At 36.4% G+C, this 18,977-nt stretch overlaps 1 protein-coding gene across 1 annotated transcript; it reads left to right on the top strand.

Moving 5' to 3' along the window:
* Window positions 1-18,491, top strand: LOC131786552 (uncharacterized). The gene is made up of 12 exons (XM_066169566.1): window positions 1-92; window positions 548-720; window positions 2,170-2,400; window positions 2,618-2,732; window positions 12,837-12,914; window positions 13,146-13,220; window positions 13,706-13,774; window positions 14,447-14,646; window positions 15,302-15,427; window positions 15,722-17,272; window positions 17,611-18,007; window positions 18,401-18,491. Exons 1-12 carry the CDS (start codon window positions 1-3, stop codon window positions 18,489-18,491), a joined length of 3,198 nt encoding a protein of 1,065 aa, XP_066025663.1.
* The last annotated feature ends 486 nt before the right edge of the window (window positions 18,492-18,977 follow it).

The following is an 18,977-nucleotide window of genomic DNA, read 5'->3' as shown; positions in this document are numbered from 1 at the left end:
ATGGATTGTGAATACTCTGTTCCTATTCCACCCGGAGGGCCAATGGGAATATATTTCGTTGACTTTGACGTGGAGTTTCACCCATCATGCAGGCGAGATAGTCCTCTCTGCCACGAATTAAACATTTTTCATTGTAGGCAGCCGGTCCAAGAGTTCTGTGTCCGCTTTTATGTTTTGAATGCTATTCTTATTTGCAAAATGAGTGTAATGAAAGAATCAAACTAAGGCAGATAATGTAGCTGAAGCAAACTTTACAGCACTCGTTCAAAAAATGCAAGGAAAAATACGCAACTTACGTATTCTAGCTTAGACAAAAAAAATCGTCCGTAATTTCTGTTCCTTTTCTCTATTAGAAACGATAAATAAATTTGGTAGCTTCATCCTTAACTGTGTCTTGTGGTTTCAAATTAGCGTAACGATTTTTAACGTCGTTTCAACCATCAGTGCATCTTTAAAATTGGACTATATTTTTTCATTCTATCTTTTTGAAGAGTAATTACAGTCGAGTAGACTCGACTAAGGATGATACGTTTTCTCTTCAATATAGTTATGACTTTGTGAAGATTGGTAATGATCAGAACTATACCTTTGGAAAATACTGTGGGCGGAGGACTGGACAGACAGTTGTAGTTTATGGAAACTTCGCCTTGGTAACATTCCATTCAGACTACATTGTCAATAAGAGAGGATTCTTCTTCCGTTTCAAAACGGTTCTCACTGGTTTGTATAGTTGTCTCCTAAAAATTTTCAATGAAGTGGTGAGAGTGTGATGTTATCTAAAAGAGAAGAACAAAATAACTATATAACTGAACTTGTTCTTTTTCAGCGGCATTAATGAACCTCTTATGGATGATGGCATCTATTCACAGGATTTCGAGTGCAATTTGGGAAAAAATCAGCCCAAGTAATTTTTTTTAAGGCTAACCAAATTTCATGACCCTTACGACGAGTTCAATTCGTAATGTATGAAAACTTTATGAGTACTGATTTCTGACGAGAAAAATCATGCGATTACTGATTTTTAATATACATGCAAAAATTGGATTCTGTTTTCCTCTCAGCCATGGTTACTGTTCTTTGGTGCGGCTTCTTTCCTTCGTGTTTTTGCTGGAGTCGTCGGGATTTTCCCTCAAGAATAAGCTTCGAACTTTTAAACTTTCTGTAGGAATAATTTAGAGTTTGCAATCTTTCTCAGCTAGAACTCGCTTTACACGACTGCTATCACGCTCGTAATTTAATGATTAAATTACAAGCGTGTACGAACGGCTGCGTAGGCTCCCAGAGAATTTTTTCCATGGCGTCCAGTTCTTACGTTTTATTACTTTTATCATGGTCGTTTTTTGGGAGCCCAAGACGTTCTGACATTAAACCAGCTGTTTCCAATTTGTTAGGTGTTTTTGTTCTGAATCAAAACGTTGTTATTTTCTCCTAACCTGTCCGACATTTTGTTTTGTTGTACTTTCGCGACTCTCCTACCAATCGATTTGATTCTAACATTCTCTGCAACCAACTTTAACTTTCTGCACTGTATGGGATAAATTGAAGTGTCCTAAAGAAAAAGACAAGTTAAAATGTTTGCATGTACATTTATTCGCCGAAGGAGAAATGAATATTGTTGAGTAATCCACGGGACGAAGTCGGGGGAATTATTCAATACTATTGAATGAGCGTGAGGCGAATAATTGTTATAGCATATTGCTAAGGTGCTTTCGAATTCCGTTCTTAATTCATCATGTTGCTGAAATCATTCTGTAAATAAAAAAACTTGCATATCTTTTGTTATAATTGTTTCAATTTCTTGTATCAATATAAACAGCCAGTTTCTACAAGAATTTAACAGCGAAAAAGATCTATTTAACTTATGCGAAGGTTTGCCAAAAACAAAGCTGCAACTTTTGCTATTCGGAATTTTTTTTTCTATCACGTTTCTGTCTTCCTCGGTAACTTTGCTAAACTCGAGGCAGCCATTTTGAAATTAAGTGCCAATGTTATAATCACCTCACGCGAGGTGATTATATCTAGATATGACGCAATCCCCGACCAATCAGAGCGCACGCATCTTTATAATCACAGGAGCAATTTTATATAGTAAATCTAGGAAAAGTTCATGTAATATTAATTTAGTCTGACCACTAACTGTTTTACATTTCAATTTTTTTTTTAACCTAGTTCCCCCCAAAATATCCTTACTAGCCGTTGTGGAAGCTCTCCCAAGTTACAGAGTGAAAATTCCGGTGACTGGAACTCCACCAATATACACAGCAATAATAAGAGACTTTACCGTGTTGGTAAACACAACATATACTGCAGCCTTTCAGTTCTATAATGGGTCAAATTACACCTCTGTTGCCTTTAACAAGTATGGATATGATACGAGAGATTTCACTGTGATTTCTAGAGGTAAGGAAATTTCTGAGTGAAATGAGGTTCCAAAAACTCTACCCATCGAATCGAACCTGTATTAAGCAGTACTCGTGGTCACTCAGATTCAAATTAACAGCGCTTTGCTCTCTACTTCATATCAATGTTGTTTAAAACAGGAGTTCATTGATCCAAGGATTTAATTTAATCAGTTTTGCTAGTTTGCCTTTCCCATACTTTCCTTTGTTTCTTTCAGATTGTGGACATGCCTGTTCTCCGAGGTTCAACAGTCGCATTCAAAATGAACTCTTCTGTGAAAACGTGACAGCAACACAACTTAAGATGTGTCTTTCACCGTTGACGGAAACATTGTAAGAGACCATAAAAATAAGGCACAAGCAAGCTTTTTAGGGCTAAGCTCAGTTCTGATTGACAATGCACTAAAGTTCGGGGCACTTGCACACCGGCATATGAACCTTAATTAGACTACATTGTTTAAAACTGGACTCATTACATACTAGGTTAATAATTATCACTGCTTATGTATCGATAAGATGCTTTACGTCTGCTTTTATTTTTTTTTTTAATTTTTTTTTATAACTCGTGCATACTCCTTAATTTGTTTATGACCAGAATTCCTGAGTTTGTGGTTGCTTCTAACTGTTCATAAGCCAGTAAAGAAAATGCAATTTGCCTCGGTGTGGCAGGAAAGTTTTCCGTTTTTTCTTGGGGCTGTCCCCGCCTTGACCTGCACCTATATTTACAGAACATTTTATTCAAGCAATCTATCCAATCTTCTGGCCAGTACGTTTCTTGGCCTTACAGAGCTAAGAAATCTGTAAGTAAGAATTTACCATAATGTAGAGGCGACAATTGCTCTTTTCTCATTTTTTTGAGATGCAGAAACCCCGAATTAGTTAACTCGCAAGATACTGTAATTTGATAAATAATGCTAATTGAACTGAGTGGAGTGCAATTTGGGCTGAAATCATATATATGCTTGATTTCAAAATTGAACGAGCGCGCAACGCGAGTTCGATTTGAAATCACAAGTATGATTTCAGACTAAAAATTGCGCGACACGAGGTTCAGTTACCACTTTATTACATCCATTTTGAAATCGTCCAAATACAAGACTTGGTCAGTTCAAATATTTTATTGAAGCAGTACTGAGCCGGTTTGAAATTAAATTAATCCATTTTTAGAGGGGAAAAAATAAGAGTTTTGGAAACCGAAGTTGCAAAATTTTCCGCATGACACTCTTTGTCTTTTATTTTCCTGCAATTTCATTGATTACTTTAAAAAAGCCTTGAAATCTGACTGGTTGTTTTGTTTTTAGTGTAGCCTCCTCATTGGCTGGGAAAAAGGTGCAATTTAAAGCAAAAAATGGTGCGATTCGTGAATACCTAAGGGAAAGTTCACCAACTTAATTGGTCTGAGCTCTCTGCGAAAACTTTCTAATCTTAAATTTATCACATTTTTACAACCAACCAAACATTTTTTTCCACGTAGTTGCATGAGATCGTTGGGGAGAATACCCGATCCTATACCATTAAATCCTTGGCCCTTCCAAACTACGTTGGAGAGGTTGGATTGGTTAAGTTTTAGCTAGCGGCCTATGGAACACCTTATTCTAGTTATAAACATGAAAATGGAAACACTCTCAACGACCGTTTTCAAGGGCAACAGTTAATCTTGTGATATTTCTGGTGATAAATTGCCTTTACAGTACTTTGTCTGGAAACAACATAACCTCTCTACCTGGGGGAATATTTGTTGACTTAATCAATTTGAGCACGCTGTAAGTACGAAAAAAAATCGATTCTCGTCTTCGTTGTCTTTATTTGTTTGTTTGTTTTTCATTATTTATATATGCGTATACATATGTGTGTGTGTATAAATTTACATATATACATATCCCCAGTTCTTTTACCCTAAAATTATTATTAGAACTCAAGGACCCAAACTATAGCGATGACTAGTTCATTGACCGATGTCAATTGAAGGCTTTATAAAATAATGAAAATAGCGATGATCAATACCTTCTAGTCGTCTTAGTCGGTGTTTTCTTGTCTTGGTGTAATTTTGCATTGCACATGCTTACTCCCCATGATTCAAACGTAACTAGCTAAAAACTGGCGGCTTTTTCTATATGATGGGAGCTCACCTGAGAGGTAAATCGTAATTTTCTCGCGAACTTGTATGGTGACCTATCATTTTACATGTATTTCCCTTTCTTGTAATCGAGCTAATTCTATTTTTCCTTAAAAAAAAAACTTTTCAGTGTATCAAATGATTTCGGAAAGAAGAATTTAGCCAATACTCGTAAATAAGAGTTTCTACAAAGAACCGTTGCTCCTTAAAGAGGTCAAGAGCCCTCCTTTTTTATTTGAAAACTTTAAGTTGCCATAAGATAAAAAACCAATGGGTAAAGTTTGAAAAAATTTTACTGCAACCACTATTTCAGAGGAATGACCGTAAAAAATTAACCTTAGGGTAGATGAAAAAAAGGTTTTTTGAAAAAATCAGCTATTGAAATATCAACTAATAAAACAAGCTTCCTTCAGTGAGTCGGTGTTTTTTCAGGGAACTGGTGGATAACAATATAGCATTTTTACCTGAGGGATTGTTTGACAACTTGATCAACCTGTACTGGCTGTGAGTTAACACGAGTTTATCTAGCTTATCTAATAAATTTGAGAGGCTTGCCCAGTATGAACCAAGAGATCAGCCTGAAGTTATTGGGAGAATGTAACTCTGAATTGCACTTGCTCATTGCCTGTAATTTCACACTTCGTTAGCTTGACACCTTGAAAATGGTGGATATTTCTCTTTGGTCGCATTTTCCTATTATTTCCTACTCACAAACGAGCACGGTGACCTCAAATGATTTTTTGCTTTCTTGGAATTGAGGAAATACTTTTTCCTCACAGGAAATTTGAATAGATCGATTGTTAATTAAAATTACTTTAATGAGTCGATGTTTGTTCAGGGAACTAAAGGCTAATAACATAACGTTTTTACCTGAGGGATTGTTTGACAAACTGATCAACCTGCAATACCTGTGAGTCAACACGAGTTTGTCTAGCTTTTCTAAAAATTTAGAGGCTTGCTCTGTAAGAGCCAAGAATCAGCCTAGCTGATAGTATAGTGAAAACTTTAGGGCTCAAACTTAACAATAATGAGGATAAGTTTATTTACTGACATCATATTTCGCTTTTTGTTGCAATTAAAGCAGTCATTTTTTATCAAACCCAAGAAGAACAACGATCAATAGCATTCGGCGGTCGTCTTGGTGGCTTTTTATTTTAATGATTATCCTTTTTGTGTTGTGATTTGTGCCCTTTAAAAGGTAATTCCGTAATTTTACATTGCATATACTTTACAAATAGCGTGCACATTAAAACAATGACGGCCTTTTCTGTATAGTCGGATTTCCCCCCCCCAAAAAAAAATTACATCGTCCTTTTTGCTTGAAAACAGGGGCAGTGACCAAAAATGTTTTTTTCCCTTGGAATTAAGGAAATACTCTTTTTCGATTAAAAAAAATACGAACCCATTCTCAATGTAGAAAAGTTAACAATTTTTTAGAAAGGCGTCTTTAGCAAGTACTCAATAATAACTACACAAGGAATAATCACACGTAAAAAATAAGCTCATAGAAAATTTGAATAGATCAACTGATTATTAATTAATTTAATGAGTAGATCTTTTTACAGGGAGATGGTGGATAATAATATAGCCTTTTTACCTAAGCGATTGTTTGAAAACTTGATCAACTTGGAAGGGCTGTGAGTTGACACGAGATTGTCTAGCTTATCAATAAACGCGAGAGGCTGCCACTGTAAGAACCAAGAGATCACAATGCAATTATTCTGAGCATTCAAGGACTCAGACTTAACAATAGTGATGATAAGTATATTAACTGACTTAATCCTTTGCTTTTCTTTATTTAATGCAGTCGTTTTTGATCGAACCTGAAAATGATGGTGGTCAATACTATCCAGCCGTCTTCTAAGTGGTCTTTTTTTATAATGAAAATCCTTTTTTGTTGTGATTTGTGCCCTCTATAAGGTCATTCCGTAATTTTTCATTGCTCTTACTTGCCGTACGACTAGCGTGCACCTTAAAATATGGCGGCTTTTTCTTTATAGTCGGACTTTCCCAAAAAAGTAAATCGTCCTTCTTACTTGCAAACAGGTGCGGTGACCGAAAATGTTTTTTTCCTTTCTTGGAATTTAGGAAAATACTCTTTTTGATTAAAAATGCAAATCCATTCTCAGAGGAATAACCAACCATAAAAAATCAATTAAAAGAATATTTAAATGAACCAAATCATGAAAAAACTTACTTTAATGAGTCAATATTTTTACAGGATACTGGGGAATAATAATAAAACCTTTTTACCTGAGCGATCGTTTGACAACTTGATCAACCTGAAATTTCTGTGAGTTAACACAGGTTTATCTAGCTTATCTAATAAACTTAAGGGGATACCACTGTAAGAACCAAGAGATCAGAATGCAATTATTATGAGGACTCAAGGACTCAAACTTAGCAATAGCGATGACAAGTATATTAACTGACGTCAATCTCTGCTTTTTTTTTAATTTAATGCAGTCATTTTTGATCGAACCTAAAAAAGATGATGATCAATAGTATCCGGCCGTCTTCTTGGTAGTCTCGTTTTTAATGAATATTCTTTTTGTGGTGTAATTTATGTAATTTATTAGGTTATTCCGTAATTTTACATTGCACATGCTTAATGAACAACCAGCGTGCACATTAAAAAAGGGCAGCTTTTTCTTTATAGTCGGATTTTTCCAATAAGGCAAATGGTCCTTCTCACTTGCAAACAGGTGCGGTGACCGAAAATGTTTTTTGCCTTTCTTGGAATTAAGGAAAATACTCTTTTTAATTAGAAATACAAACCAATTCTAAATGTAGAAAAAGTGAACAATTTTTTGGAAAGTTGTTTTTAGCAAGTACACAAAATATTATCGTCCTAAAATTATAGGACTTATATGGTTACCGATACAGAACTGCTGCTCCTTAACAAGCTCTAAAACTCCCTTTGTATGTATTAAAACTGTATCTTGTCAAACGATAGAAAAAACCAATAGGTTAAGTTTGAAAAAAAAAAAGATCAATGCAGGTTCTTTTTCAGAGGAAATCAATCATAATGATTATCAATAGCATCCAGTCGTCGTCTTGTTTCCCTTTTTTGTTTTTTTTAATGATTTTTCTTTTTGTGGTGTAATTTGTGACCTTTTATGAGTCATTTCGTAATAGCTACATTGCACATACGTACTGTTTTATAGCTATCTATCTATAATGAGTCGATGTTTTACAGGACGCTAGTGGGTAATAATATAGCCTTTTTACCTGAGCGATGGTTTGACTACTTGATCAACCTAATATGGCTGTGAGTTAACACGAGTTTGTCTAGCCTATCTAATAAACTTGAGAGGCTTTCTTCTTAAGAACCATCGATAGATGAAACTGAAATCATTGTGAGAAATCAGGGACTCAATTCTCGCTTAATTTGATTCCAACCTAACAATGGATATGATTGATACAGACGATAATGATCGAAACAATGGAATCGACAGTGGAGTCGCTCTCTCTTTATTTCATTGATTCATATTTCCCGGTGCAACTTTGTGCTGCTTTACAAATAACTCGTACGATTACTTAACAAAGTAACGGACAGAAAACGCTAATTAATAGTTGATGTTTCCACAGAGATCTATCGTCAAACCGCATAACAAATCTACCCGAGAGATTGTTTGAAAACTCGACTAGCTTGGAATACCTGTGCGTTAAAAAAAAGTTGGTTATCTAGCACATCTAATTAGCAAATTAACTTGCGAGGTTTTGCTGAAAGTTAGCTTCATGAAAGCACTAACTTGCACTTGATTGAAAATTTATATGAGCGACAAAACGGTTGGGAAAATCCTTAGTTGTTTATGAAAATAGTTGGATCGGATGCCTCAAATATTTATTCACGCAATTCTCTCTTGAAATCTCTCAAATTCGATTGTTTTGTCAGTGACAGGTGGTGGTTAAACCCCAGATAGAATTAGCAAGAAATCGTTAATACAATTATCTTTACATCTATCAAAGAGAGTATATAGGGTAACTACAAACTGCTGCTGTATTTTAATGTTTCCATAGGTTTCTATCGTCAAACTGCATAACAAATCTATCCGAGAGATTGTTTGAAAACTTGACTAGCTTGGAATACCTGTGCGTTAAAAAAAGTTGGTTATCTAGCGCATCTAATTAGCAAATTAATTTGCAAGGTTTTGCTGAAAGTTAGCTTCATGAAAGCAATAACTTTCACTTGATTGAAAATTTATATGAGTGACAAAACGGTTGGGAAAATCCTTAGTTGTTTATGAAAATAGTTGGATCGGATGCCTCAAATATTTATTCACGCAATTCTCTCTTGAAATCTCTCAAATTCGATTGTTTTGTCAGTGCCAGGTGGTGGTTAAACCCCAGATAGAATTAGCAAGAAATCGTTAAAACAATTATCTTTACACCTATCAAAGAGAGTATATAGGGTAACTACAAACTGCTGCTGTATTTTAATGTTTCCATAGGTTTCTATCGTCAAACCACATAACAAATCTACCCGAGAGAATGTTTGAAAACTTGACTAGCTTGGAATACCTGTGCGTTAAAAAAAAGTTGGTTATCTAGCGCATCTAATTAGCAAATTAACTTGCGAGGTTTTGCTAAAAGTTAGCTTCATGAAAGCAATAACTTGCACTTGATTGAAAATTTGTATGAGTGACAAAACAGTTGGGAAAATCCTTAGTTGTTTATGAAAATAGTTGGATCGGATGCCTCAAATATTTATTCACGCAATTCTCTCTTGAAATCTCTCAAATTCGATTGTTTTGTCAGTGCCAGGTGGTGGTTAAACCACAGATAGAATTAGCAAGAAATCGTTAATACAATTATCCTTACAGCTATCAAAGAGAGTATATAGGGTAGCTACAAACTGCTGCTGTATTTTGATGTTTCCATAGGTTTCTATCGTCAAACCACATAACAAATCTACCCGAGAGATTGTTTGCAAACTTGACTAGCTTGGAACACCTGTGCGTTAAAAAAAAGTTGGTTATCTAGCGCATCTAATTAGCAAATTAACTTGCGAGGTTTTGCTGAAAGTTAGCTTCATGAAAGCAATAACTTGCACTTGATTGAAAATTTATATGAGTGACAAAACGGTTGGGGGAATCCCTAGTTGTTTATGAATAAAGTTGGATCAGATGCCTCAAATATTTATTCACGCAATTCTCTCTTGAAATCTCTTAAATTCGATTGTTTTGTCAGTGCCAGGTGGTGGTTAAACCCCAAATAGAATTAGCAAGAAATCGTTTATACAATTATCCTTACAGCTATCAAAGAGAGTATGTAGGGTAGCTACAAACTGCTGCTGTATTTTGATGTTTCCACAGGTATCTATCGTCAAACCATATAGAAAATCTATCTGAGGGATTGTTTGTCAGCTCAACCAACTTGAGAATCCTGTGCGTTAAAAGGTTATCTAGCTTAGTAAGGTAACTTGGGAGGTTAGTAATAACTGGCAGGCCTTTATTTTTTCGTGGGGGACTGGGAGACTGTAGGAAACATCTTTTTGTTTTTAGTTTTGTGAATGGAAATGTTTTATTTTATTGACTCATTTTTTTTTCGTAGAAAGCAGTTGACACTTAAGGTAGTTGGAAACAGTTTTTCCAAACTCTAATCGGCTATTTTCACAAATTCCCCTCCCTTCCCCTCCACCCCCCCCCAAATAAAATGTCAAACTGGATTACTCAATTTCATTTGATGCCACAGACACTATTTCGAATTTCAATCTTTTGATCAAAGCCTGAGTGAGAATCGTTCGAGTTCGAAGGGAGAAAGTTGGGTTTTGAGCGCTTTGAATATACATGTAGCTTGTGAGAGCTTAAAAAAAACTGTATCCAACTTTCTAAAAAACTTGAATCCAAGAGGAAAAATTGTACTAATCATGAACCAGTTAAAGAGTGCAAATTGTTCTAAGGTCAATTTAAGTTATTTCACTTGCATCAAATTCTGAACATTTTAACAGGGATCTATCTTTCAACCATATTACCACTCTACCTAGCTTACCGAGTTCTGGGAAGCTGGAATTCCTGTAAGCATTAACTAATGCCACTTATGCGCAATTTTGATCCCGTAGTAGAATGTCGAGCATCGGGTTACAAGTGAATATTCTCTAGGATTCATGTACTTTTTTCGAACTTACTATTTTACTTATTAACCGACCCATTGGTTCATGGTTTTTAAACATCTAAAGTCCACTTCTGTTAACTTGGGCACTTGCTAACTTGAACCTTGCGGTAACTCGGTCAAAGAAACTATTTCTCCAGCAAAGTTTGAGCAACAATATATCCAGTTCTAATCAGACGGTTTGTGAAAATTGTGATTTTGACCAACATCTTTCCCCGCTATTTAATTTCTTGAACTTTAGTCTTGTGTGTTGGGAAGCTTGTCGAGTTTCTGATCACAGCTGCACTGCGTTGTGTTCAAAATACGCGAGTTATAAACAGTTTTAGAAGTCTATTGGGTAAATGTGGCTTGTGAATTTGCAAAAATTGTATCACTGCTTGTGGAAGTTAAGTCTACTTTTTGAGTCACGGTGAGCCGCCTGCATCGCCTGATTTTTGGGAGAAAAAACTCCTAAGATTTATTGATCCTTTTACAGCGACTCGAGATCCCATAAAAGGGCTTAACGTGTATATTGGTCATATAGTTTAACTGTAATAACCTCGATTGTCCTATGGAATCGTTTCCACAGAGATTTCTCTTGGAATAAACTTGCCTTTTTGCCCGGCAACGCGTTTGGTGTGCCTTTCAATTCGCTGCACAGGATGTTGGTGATTCGATTTATTGTTTTTCTTTTAATTAATTTCTTTACTTCTTTATACTGTTTTGTTCGATTTGATATCAAAAATATTAAAAAAAGCTAGAGGTGATAAAGCTATGTATTGTTGTCCTTCATGGTAGTCAAGTTTCCTGTTAGCCGATAAACTACATTTGAAAATTAATGCCTTTCAGGCAATGAAAAACAAACAATCTCGTTTATTAACACAATTTTCCCTCTGATACGTTCTCGCCTCTGACATAAATAGTCTTGTAGTTTATTTCCTTCAGTGACTGCTTTGCCTTTTCGGTTAGCTTCCTCAACAGGAACCGTTTGAGGAGAATTCCTTGCGGAGCCTTCTATAATGTGACCTATTTAGTTCTACTGTGAGTAGTTTTAATAGTCATTCCCTAAGCCCAACTAAAGAAGAAAAAAAGAGCTTGGATGCACGTAGAATCGGATAGACCATCACAAAGGCAGCTACTGAAAATATTTTACAGATAAAATTTTACGGCAACAGAAAAGGTCAAGATAAACCCTGATCAAACCCACTTTTCTATCACAAAGTTGATGAGTTTCATTCCCAAATTTAAGGAGGCTTTCACAATTTCTTCACTTTTATGGAATCAGGGGGCTCGTTCATTGCCTGGTTTTGTCGTAAAGCTTTGTGGCCAGAAAGCTTGACATGCTTTAGAGTATTATTGCGTTTTACAGTTCGTTGACGCAACAACGTTAACGTGCGTTTAAGACCTTTTTGATAAAATAAAATTGTAGATAAGTAAAGTGCGTTCGATTTAGTGTAGGAATGGATATTTTTTGCTTTGAATAACAAAATCCATTCTATAATTCAATCCACGAACATCGTATGGTGGCTTGGCCTACAGTTCTGATTTGCATTAACTCGTTTCCATTCTATCGAATGGTTGCTATTTAACTACATATCTTGCAGCATCAATACCGAAGTGAATCTCGATTACCGCATGAGATCGAGGCCATGCGTTCAGGATTAAAATCAACTGCGTTGCAGAAATTTGCCTTGTCACTGACCGACTTGGGCAATTTCTAAAAGCACGCATACTATTTTAACCCTTGATTCTACTCGTGATTACTTCCGATTTTCCTCTTAGATTTTAGAAACTGTTAATGAGATTCTCTTTACTGGCATGATAAAATCTAATCCTTTTAGCAGGCACTGTCCAGAGCCAACAGCAAAGTACGCTAGAAAACTATCACATACAACAAACTTATTTATGCATACGCTACAAGGCCAGCAGACGGGCATGGTCGGTAGTCATGCAGAAATATTTTTAAACATTTCTGTGAAATATTCTTTAAAACTTCATTAAACTGAATATGATATGATATTCTAAATTAGGTCGAAAAGGGCTGCTTTAGGTGTCCACAGAATACAGATTAATTTGATAGTAAATATGGCAAGACAAAATCAGAACCTTAGTAGCTGTCATTTTATAGAGGGTTTCTATTTTATCAGACTCGTTACAATTTTTATTTAGAAATATCCCACTGTGATTTTCACTGCTACATATTTATCGTTCTCATTTTATTCCTGTAGAACATTATCTGATAATCCTCTTGAGATTATCGAGCGAGAGGCCTTTCGCCTTGAGTCCCTCAGCGTGAAATTTACACTGTAGGTTTTAAATATGTTTAGAATGATATTCCATCCAGGTGTTACTCATTCAAGGACTTCTTCAAGTTTAATATTTGCTGATCAGATCATGAAGGACGACTGAAAACCGATAAAAACGAGGAAAACAAACTCAGATCACATATGTCGTTAAGTTAAGGACTGAAGTGCATCGAACCTGCGCCAAATTTGTAGTGAGATGATCTCGGCTCTTGATATTCTTTCATTTTATAGGTTTCTTCTCCGGACAAAGTTGAAGACTTTAACATCTGCCTCATTCGCAGGCCTCCACCTTGTGAATTTCAACCTGTGACGTATCTAACATAATCAAACGTTCAGCATCTGCACTAACTAGCTAAAACGATAACAAACAAATATCATTGCAATAATGGCCCGTGAAAGTTTGTTCTATCTTCGCTGTAGAGTTTTAAATAATGATTACATTTTCTCAAACTTGAAATTAAAGTTTTATGGGCCGCAACAATACTCACCTTATGAAGCAACATTAAGCGCTGATAGATACTGTCTTCATACTCACATGATGTCCATTAATTGAGCACGAGGTTGAAAGTTTAAGAGTTCTTAATCCTCCCCTCCTCCCTGACATATGGTGCCGAGCCCCTAAGTATTCTCACTACACAATATAAGTTGATGCTTTCAGAAAAAAATCAAAACAAAACAAAACAAAAAACAACATAAAACGAGTAACTTTCGAACTTACGATAGCTAATGTTGATTTGTTTCAGTTAAATTTAGATATTCAGCCTCTAAACATTGTTTAATTTCTGTTGCAGTGTTGCAAGGAATAGAACAGCTAGAACCATGTATTATTCCATTCCAAGGGGAAAAGTCACAATTTACTTGTCAGTATAAGATGAATGTTTTGATAGCATACACGCATGACATCATATCATATACGCATTTTTTTTTGATACGTAACTTTAATTTAGGAGAAGCAGCTGACCAATGTTAAATAAAATTAGCATTAATTGCGATTACTTATGAGGCAAGGTATCAAGTAATGATGATAACTAAGGGAGAGTAGAAACATTAAAAAAAAAGCTTAACATTCAAATGTAGGATGATTTTTGGAACACCACTATACCGATCTGAGGGAAAAAAACAGAGTGTTTAAAATCAAATTAATAGAAATTTTACTTGCATCAATTACCAGCGTTATCGCCATTAGTGTCTGGTATTGTAAAGTCTGATATAGTCAAGATAAAGCGATGATCTATATATATATATATATATATATTGAGATAGGGGGAAATATAGAGAGACTATACTTTCATCCTTACAAGCCTCTTCCGTGAATACTTTCTCGTAAGGGGGGATTCACGCTGACTAGCGAGTAATCACGAAACAGGCTTGTAGGCATGAAAGTATTGTCTCTCTGTTTTTCCCTTATTTCAATATATATCGCGCTTTACTTCTACGTATCGAGCAATGTAAAACGGAAAAATCAAAACACAGACTTCATGTATTTATCGCAATATTTCAAAAAATACTCCTGTTAACATTTTCACTCTTAGGAACTCTCTTTCATCTTACGATGAAGCTATTGTCGTTGTACGTAAAAGCAGTGAACACTTCTCCATTGAGTCAGTACTACTCAGTATGGGTTTCACCAAAAATGAAAACCAATCACACGTTGTATTTCTCCCATGTCCTTTGGGATCATTTTCGAAGTATTTGGGAGGAGGAAGCTGGAAGTGCGTCGCTTGCTCTCCTGGTATGTTATAGTTTGGACGTTTGTAAGAACCCGATGTAGCTTAGGCCACAATAAGAAACGGTGAAAGCGATTAATTATTTGAGACGTTTGTCTTTTTATAGACCTATTCATGCTTATAAATGTAAAATATTTCCACAGCAGTTATTTTGAGAAAGCTTGAATGCACGATGTCTGCCGGGGTCGTTCTATTTTAACCACACCAACATATTTCTAATAAAGCCTAAAGGGCTACAAAAGTGTAGGGAAATAATAACTGTATCGATTTATGACGCCGACGTGAGAAAGGATTTCAGGTTTCAGTATATAAATAAAAAAATAGTCTCTTTGTCCAAAGCATTAACTACTAGAAAAGAATGACTTGTAAAGGAAATGTTTTCCTCTATCAATTAAACTGAAATTGATAAAAAATTTGACTTTGAACCAAAGCAAACGATAATCGTGAGGGAGAAAAGTTTCTCAGAAGCAGATTTGCAGGTAGCTATAATAGTGATTAGCCATTAGTTTTCGAAGGCTTAACCTTGAAGCTGGTGGAAACTTCTAATTCTACCAAGTTTTAGGTACGTTAACGGTTTACATTTGTATTTTCACTTATAATCAAACTGTACTTGAAACCAATCATTACCACAACTGAGCACTTTGACCTGTCCTCTTTCAGGTGGTTTTTACTCCGACACTCTTGGTTATGTTGCAGACGGCTGTAAGAAATGTCCAAATGGTTCTTACGTGGCATTTGACAAAAAACCTGGAAAATCCATTTTAGACTGCAAGACGTGTCCTGACGGTAATAACCAAGCATGTGGTTCTCAACATCAGTAAAGGGTTTCAGCTGTCAGTGCGTACACACGTCCACCCTGCACTGATTAATAATACCAATGATTCCACATTTTTTGCATTTGTGGCGAGAACGAAAAAAAGGCTCAAAACTCGGAACCTACTTAGTTTTAAAATGAAAATTAAATATGACAACAGCAGCCATCGTTAGTCTAGCTGCTTTTTGGGCTCAAGCTTCATCTAACTAAATGTAGGTGTGAGTAAGCTATGATTGATTTACAAATACAATCTTGGATTTTTACAGGAACGGAAACCGACTTTTTCGCTGGACATCGCGCTTGTCCCTGCCTAGAAGGACATTACCGAACTCATCTCTTCGAAAAGTGTGTTAGATGTGGCCGAGGTGGGCTGCTATGCCAAGATGAGTATGCCTCATTGAAACCTGGCTTTTGGTGGCAATGGCGGAACGAGTCCTACAAACATCGCTACGAATCTTTCATGAAAAATCTCGCCCTAGAGTTACCTGAATTGGATGATTTCTCAGTGCAGTATCCTTATTCAATACCAACACCGTATAGATGTCAGGTTGAGAAGTCTTGCAAAGGTGGTTTGGACTCACCATGCGGAGAAGGGTATCAAGGTCCACTTTGCGCTGTATGCAAGCCAGGTTACTACAAACAATTTCACTCTTGTGAAAAATGTCCTTTAAGGGCCTGGATCGCAGCACAGTTATCTCTTATTGCTTCTATTATAGCGATATTGTTGGCCCTTTTAGTTTGGAGAAAGAAAAATAATCTTTCAAAGGACCGGGGACTCTCTCGTTTTGACAGTTTGTTGTCAAAGCTTAAGATCTTGATTGGTTTTTATCAAGTCACTCATGGCTTGCTTGACGTGTTCTCGTTCATTGAATGGCCAGATTCATTGCAGGTTGTGTCCAAGTATTCAGGAATTTTACAGATGAATTTGCTTCGGGTAACACCTATTCACTGCCTTAACCACGAATTACACGTGGATGCCTTTGGAGATTTGTTTGTGCTCTTGTCAATGAATGCCATTGTTATCGTTGGTTCGTGTGTGATCTATGGTTTTTGGTATATGATGATCTCAAGAAACCAGAGCCTGGAGGAGGACGAAAGGGCACAAAAAATTTCACAGAGGAAAGTACTTATTTACAGAAATGTTTTTTTCTTCTTATACGTGACCTACCTAAGCACCTGTTCGAGGACAGCTAGCGTTATGCCGTTCGCCTGCCAGAAACTCTGCAAAGATAAAAGAGAAGAGCTATGTGACGAGTACCTTAAAGTAGATTACAGCATAAAATGCCAAGGAGCAAATTACAATCATCTTGTAATTATAGCTTATATTTCAGCTGCATACACCATGGCTTTACCTGCTGTTTCTTTCGTCGCCCTTTGGAGGCATCTGCGAACAATCATAACGAAGAAAGACGGAGATGATGGCTGTAATCCAGAAGTTGTTGACGGATTGCGCTTTCTCTTCGAAAATTACAAACCTCGTTCCTGGTATTGGGAACTGGTTGAAATGACCCGAAAACTCATTCTTACATGTGGCCTCATTCTCGTGGGTCAAGAAAGCAGATCCTACATTGGATTGGCATGGGTTGTTGCCGGTATGTATGCAGTGGTTTTTTGCTGGATCAAACCCATGCAAGACACTTTTGAGAACAGGCTGATGTCCACTTCCCTTGCTGTTACAATTGTAAACCTGGGTATTGGTGCTGTGAGCAAAATTCCAGCAGAGAACATATCAAACATGGCGGACCATCACAAGGACGCTCTGGCAATGAAAATACTGATTTTGGGGGCAAATACGTTAGTGATTGGCCTTCTTGTTGGTGAGATAAACATTAATTGCATGGAAAAAAAACTAAACTGCAACTTTTAACTGTTACATCGTGTTGTTATATTTCCATTTTCCAAAATATTAACTTTACAAGTGTCATACCATTTACATTGAAGGTAACCTTATCGTATCTCGAGTTTATCTGAACAGCAACCAATCGTTGAAAAAAAACGCAAAACAAGGATTTAGTCTCTCTATAGGAGCTCAACTGATTTGGTTAACAATTGAAACTACGTTGCAAGCCTCTATGGTTTGTAATTCCACACCCTATGGAATTTTTACCATAACTCAGAAGAGGTTTAACTCTTTGGTCATTCATTTTCTTCTTAGTTCAGTACCTGGCATACTTACATCAGTTCTTCAAAGAGTGGCGCAAAAATCCAAAATGGTCCTTGTCTTGCTGCCTAGCCTTGCTTCTTCCACTTAATGACCTTCAAGGCGAGATTCGTGGGATGGTTGGCAAGAACATGCTTAAAACACAACTTCAGTCAGGGATCATTGGGAAGCCCTCCATTGCAGCCAGTGCAAAAGGTACTGGAGCATTGAGTTTTTCTCCAACCCATGAAGAAAATGAAAGAAAAGGAAGAAGTTCAGTAAAATCCAGAATGACCAGAAAAAGCCTTACTAAATGTGAACGTAGGACACAAACAGAAATATTCGCACCGGTATCTACTGCTACCGCTGAACATGCACAAGTATCACGGAAAGCGTGCCAGCAGATAACCATGTGAGTACATGTTTAATAAGTTCCTGTTTTCGTTTGTCTGATCTCTTTATTTCGTTTGTATAACGTAGAATCTTTTCACACTTGTACAGCTCTAGGATCTGCCAACCTATATTTTTGGTTAGTCGTAGACGAATGATATGTCGATGATCCTTCATTTGGTATATGAGAGAAAATATAATGGACTGTCTAATTTGTGACAGAGATTCTATTGTTAAACCTTTTCAAGGATTGTCTTTCTCTAGGGAGGGATTGAGAACGAGCTCTCACGTACGCTGGCCAGTTACCGTGCATTTTTCTTAGTTGTTTTTGTCACATATGCTACAACCTATATACACTTGAATTCCTTCATATGTTTATGTAATAGAGGCTTTAAAAAATTCCTCTTGCTTTCAGGATCCGGCACTCTGACCATCACATACCACTTGCTGAAGTAGAGGAAGGCACTTCAAAAGAAGAAAAGACGGACTGGAATAATGGGGAATGAATATTACAGCCAGAAATATTATTGCATTTAGAATCCTCTTTCCCTTAAAATATTAAATAGCATAGAAATTAAAGAGCGGATGTGTCACGGCGGAACATGGTTTTTAATCATGAACTCTAATAACTTTTTTTTTTTGGTATTATTTACAACTCTATAATGCATATATAATGCTCGCATTAGTTACAGCATTAGATATTTCCAAGATGAAGGCACCTTTCCGATTAACACAAACCTATACTCTACAGAGTAATCCGATATGCAAGTGATATTCCCATTTGAAAACGGGCTACACCGGTTTTGAACAAATGTACGTTGTCATTGCAAGTAGAGATGGTACATGTATACATGTAGTGGCAATATTCATGAATATCGTTATAAGGTAATAACAGTGATACTAATACAGTTGAATATATTATTAAAAGGTACTTTTCAGTTTGTAGACATGCTTGTCCAGGAGGACAGCAGCGAGACATGTAAAATCACTTC

This window comes from Pocillopora verrucosa, chromosome 7 (genome assembly GCF_036669915.1).
Source record: "Pocillopora verrucosa isolate sample1 chromosome 7, ASM3666991v2, whole genome shotgun sequence".
Lineage (NCBI taxonomy): Eukaryota > Metazoa > Cnidaria > Anthozoa > Scleractinia > Pocilloporidae > Pocillopora > Pocillopora verrucosa.
The sequence above is the reverse complement of the archived record's forward strand: the minus strand, read 5'-3'. Positions and strand labels throughout refer to the sequence as shown.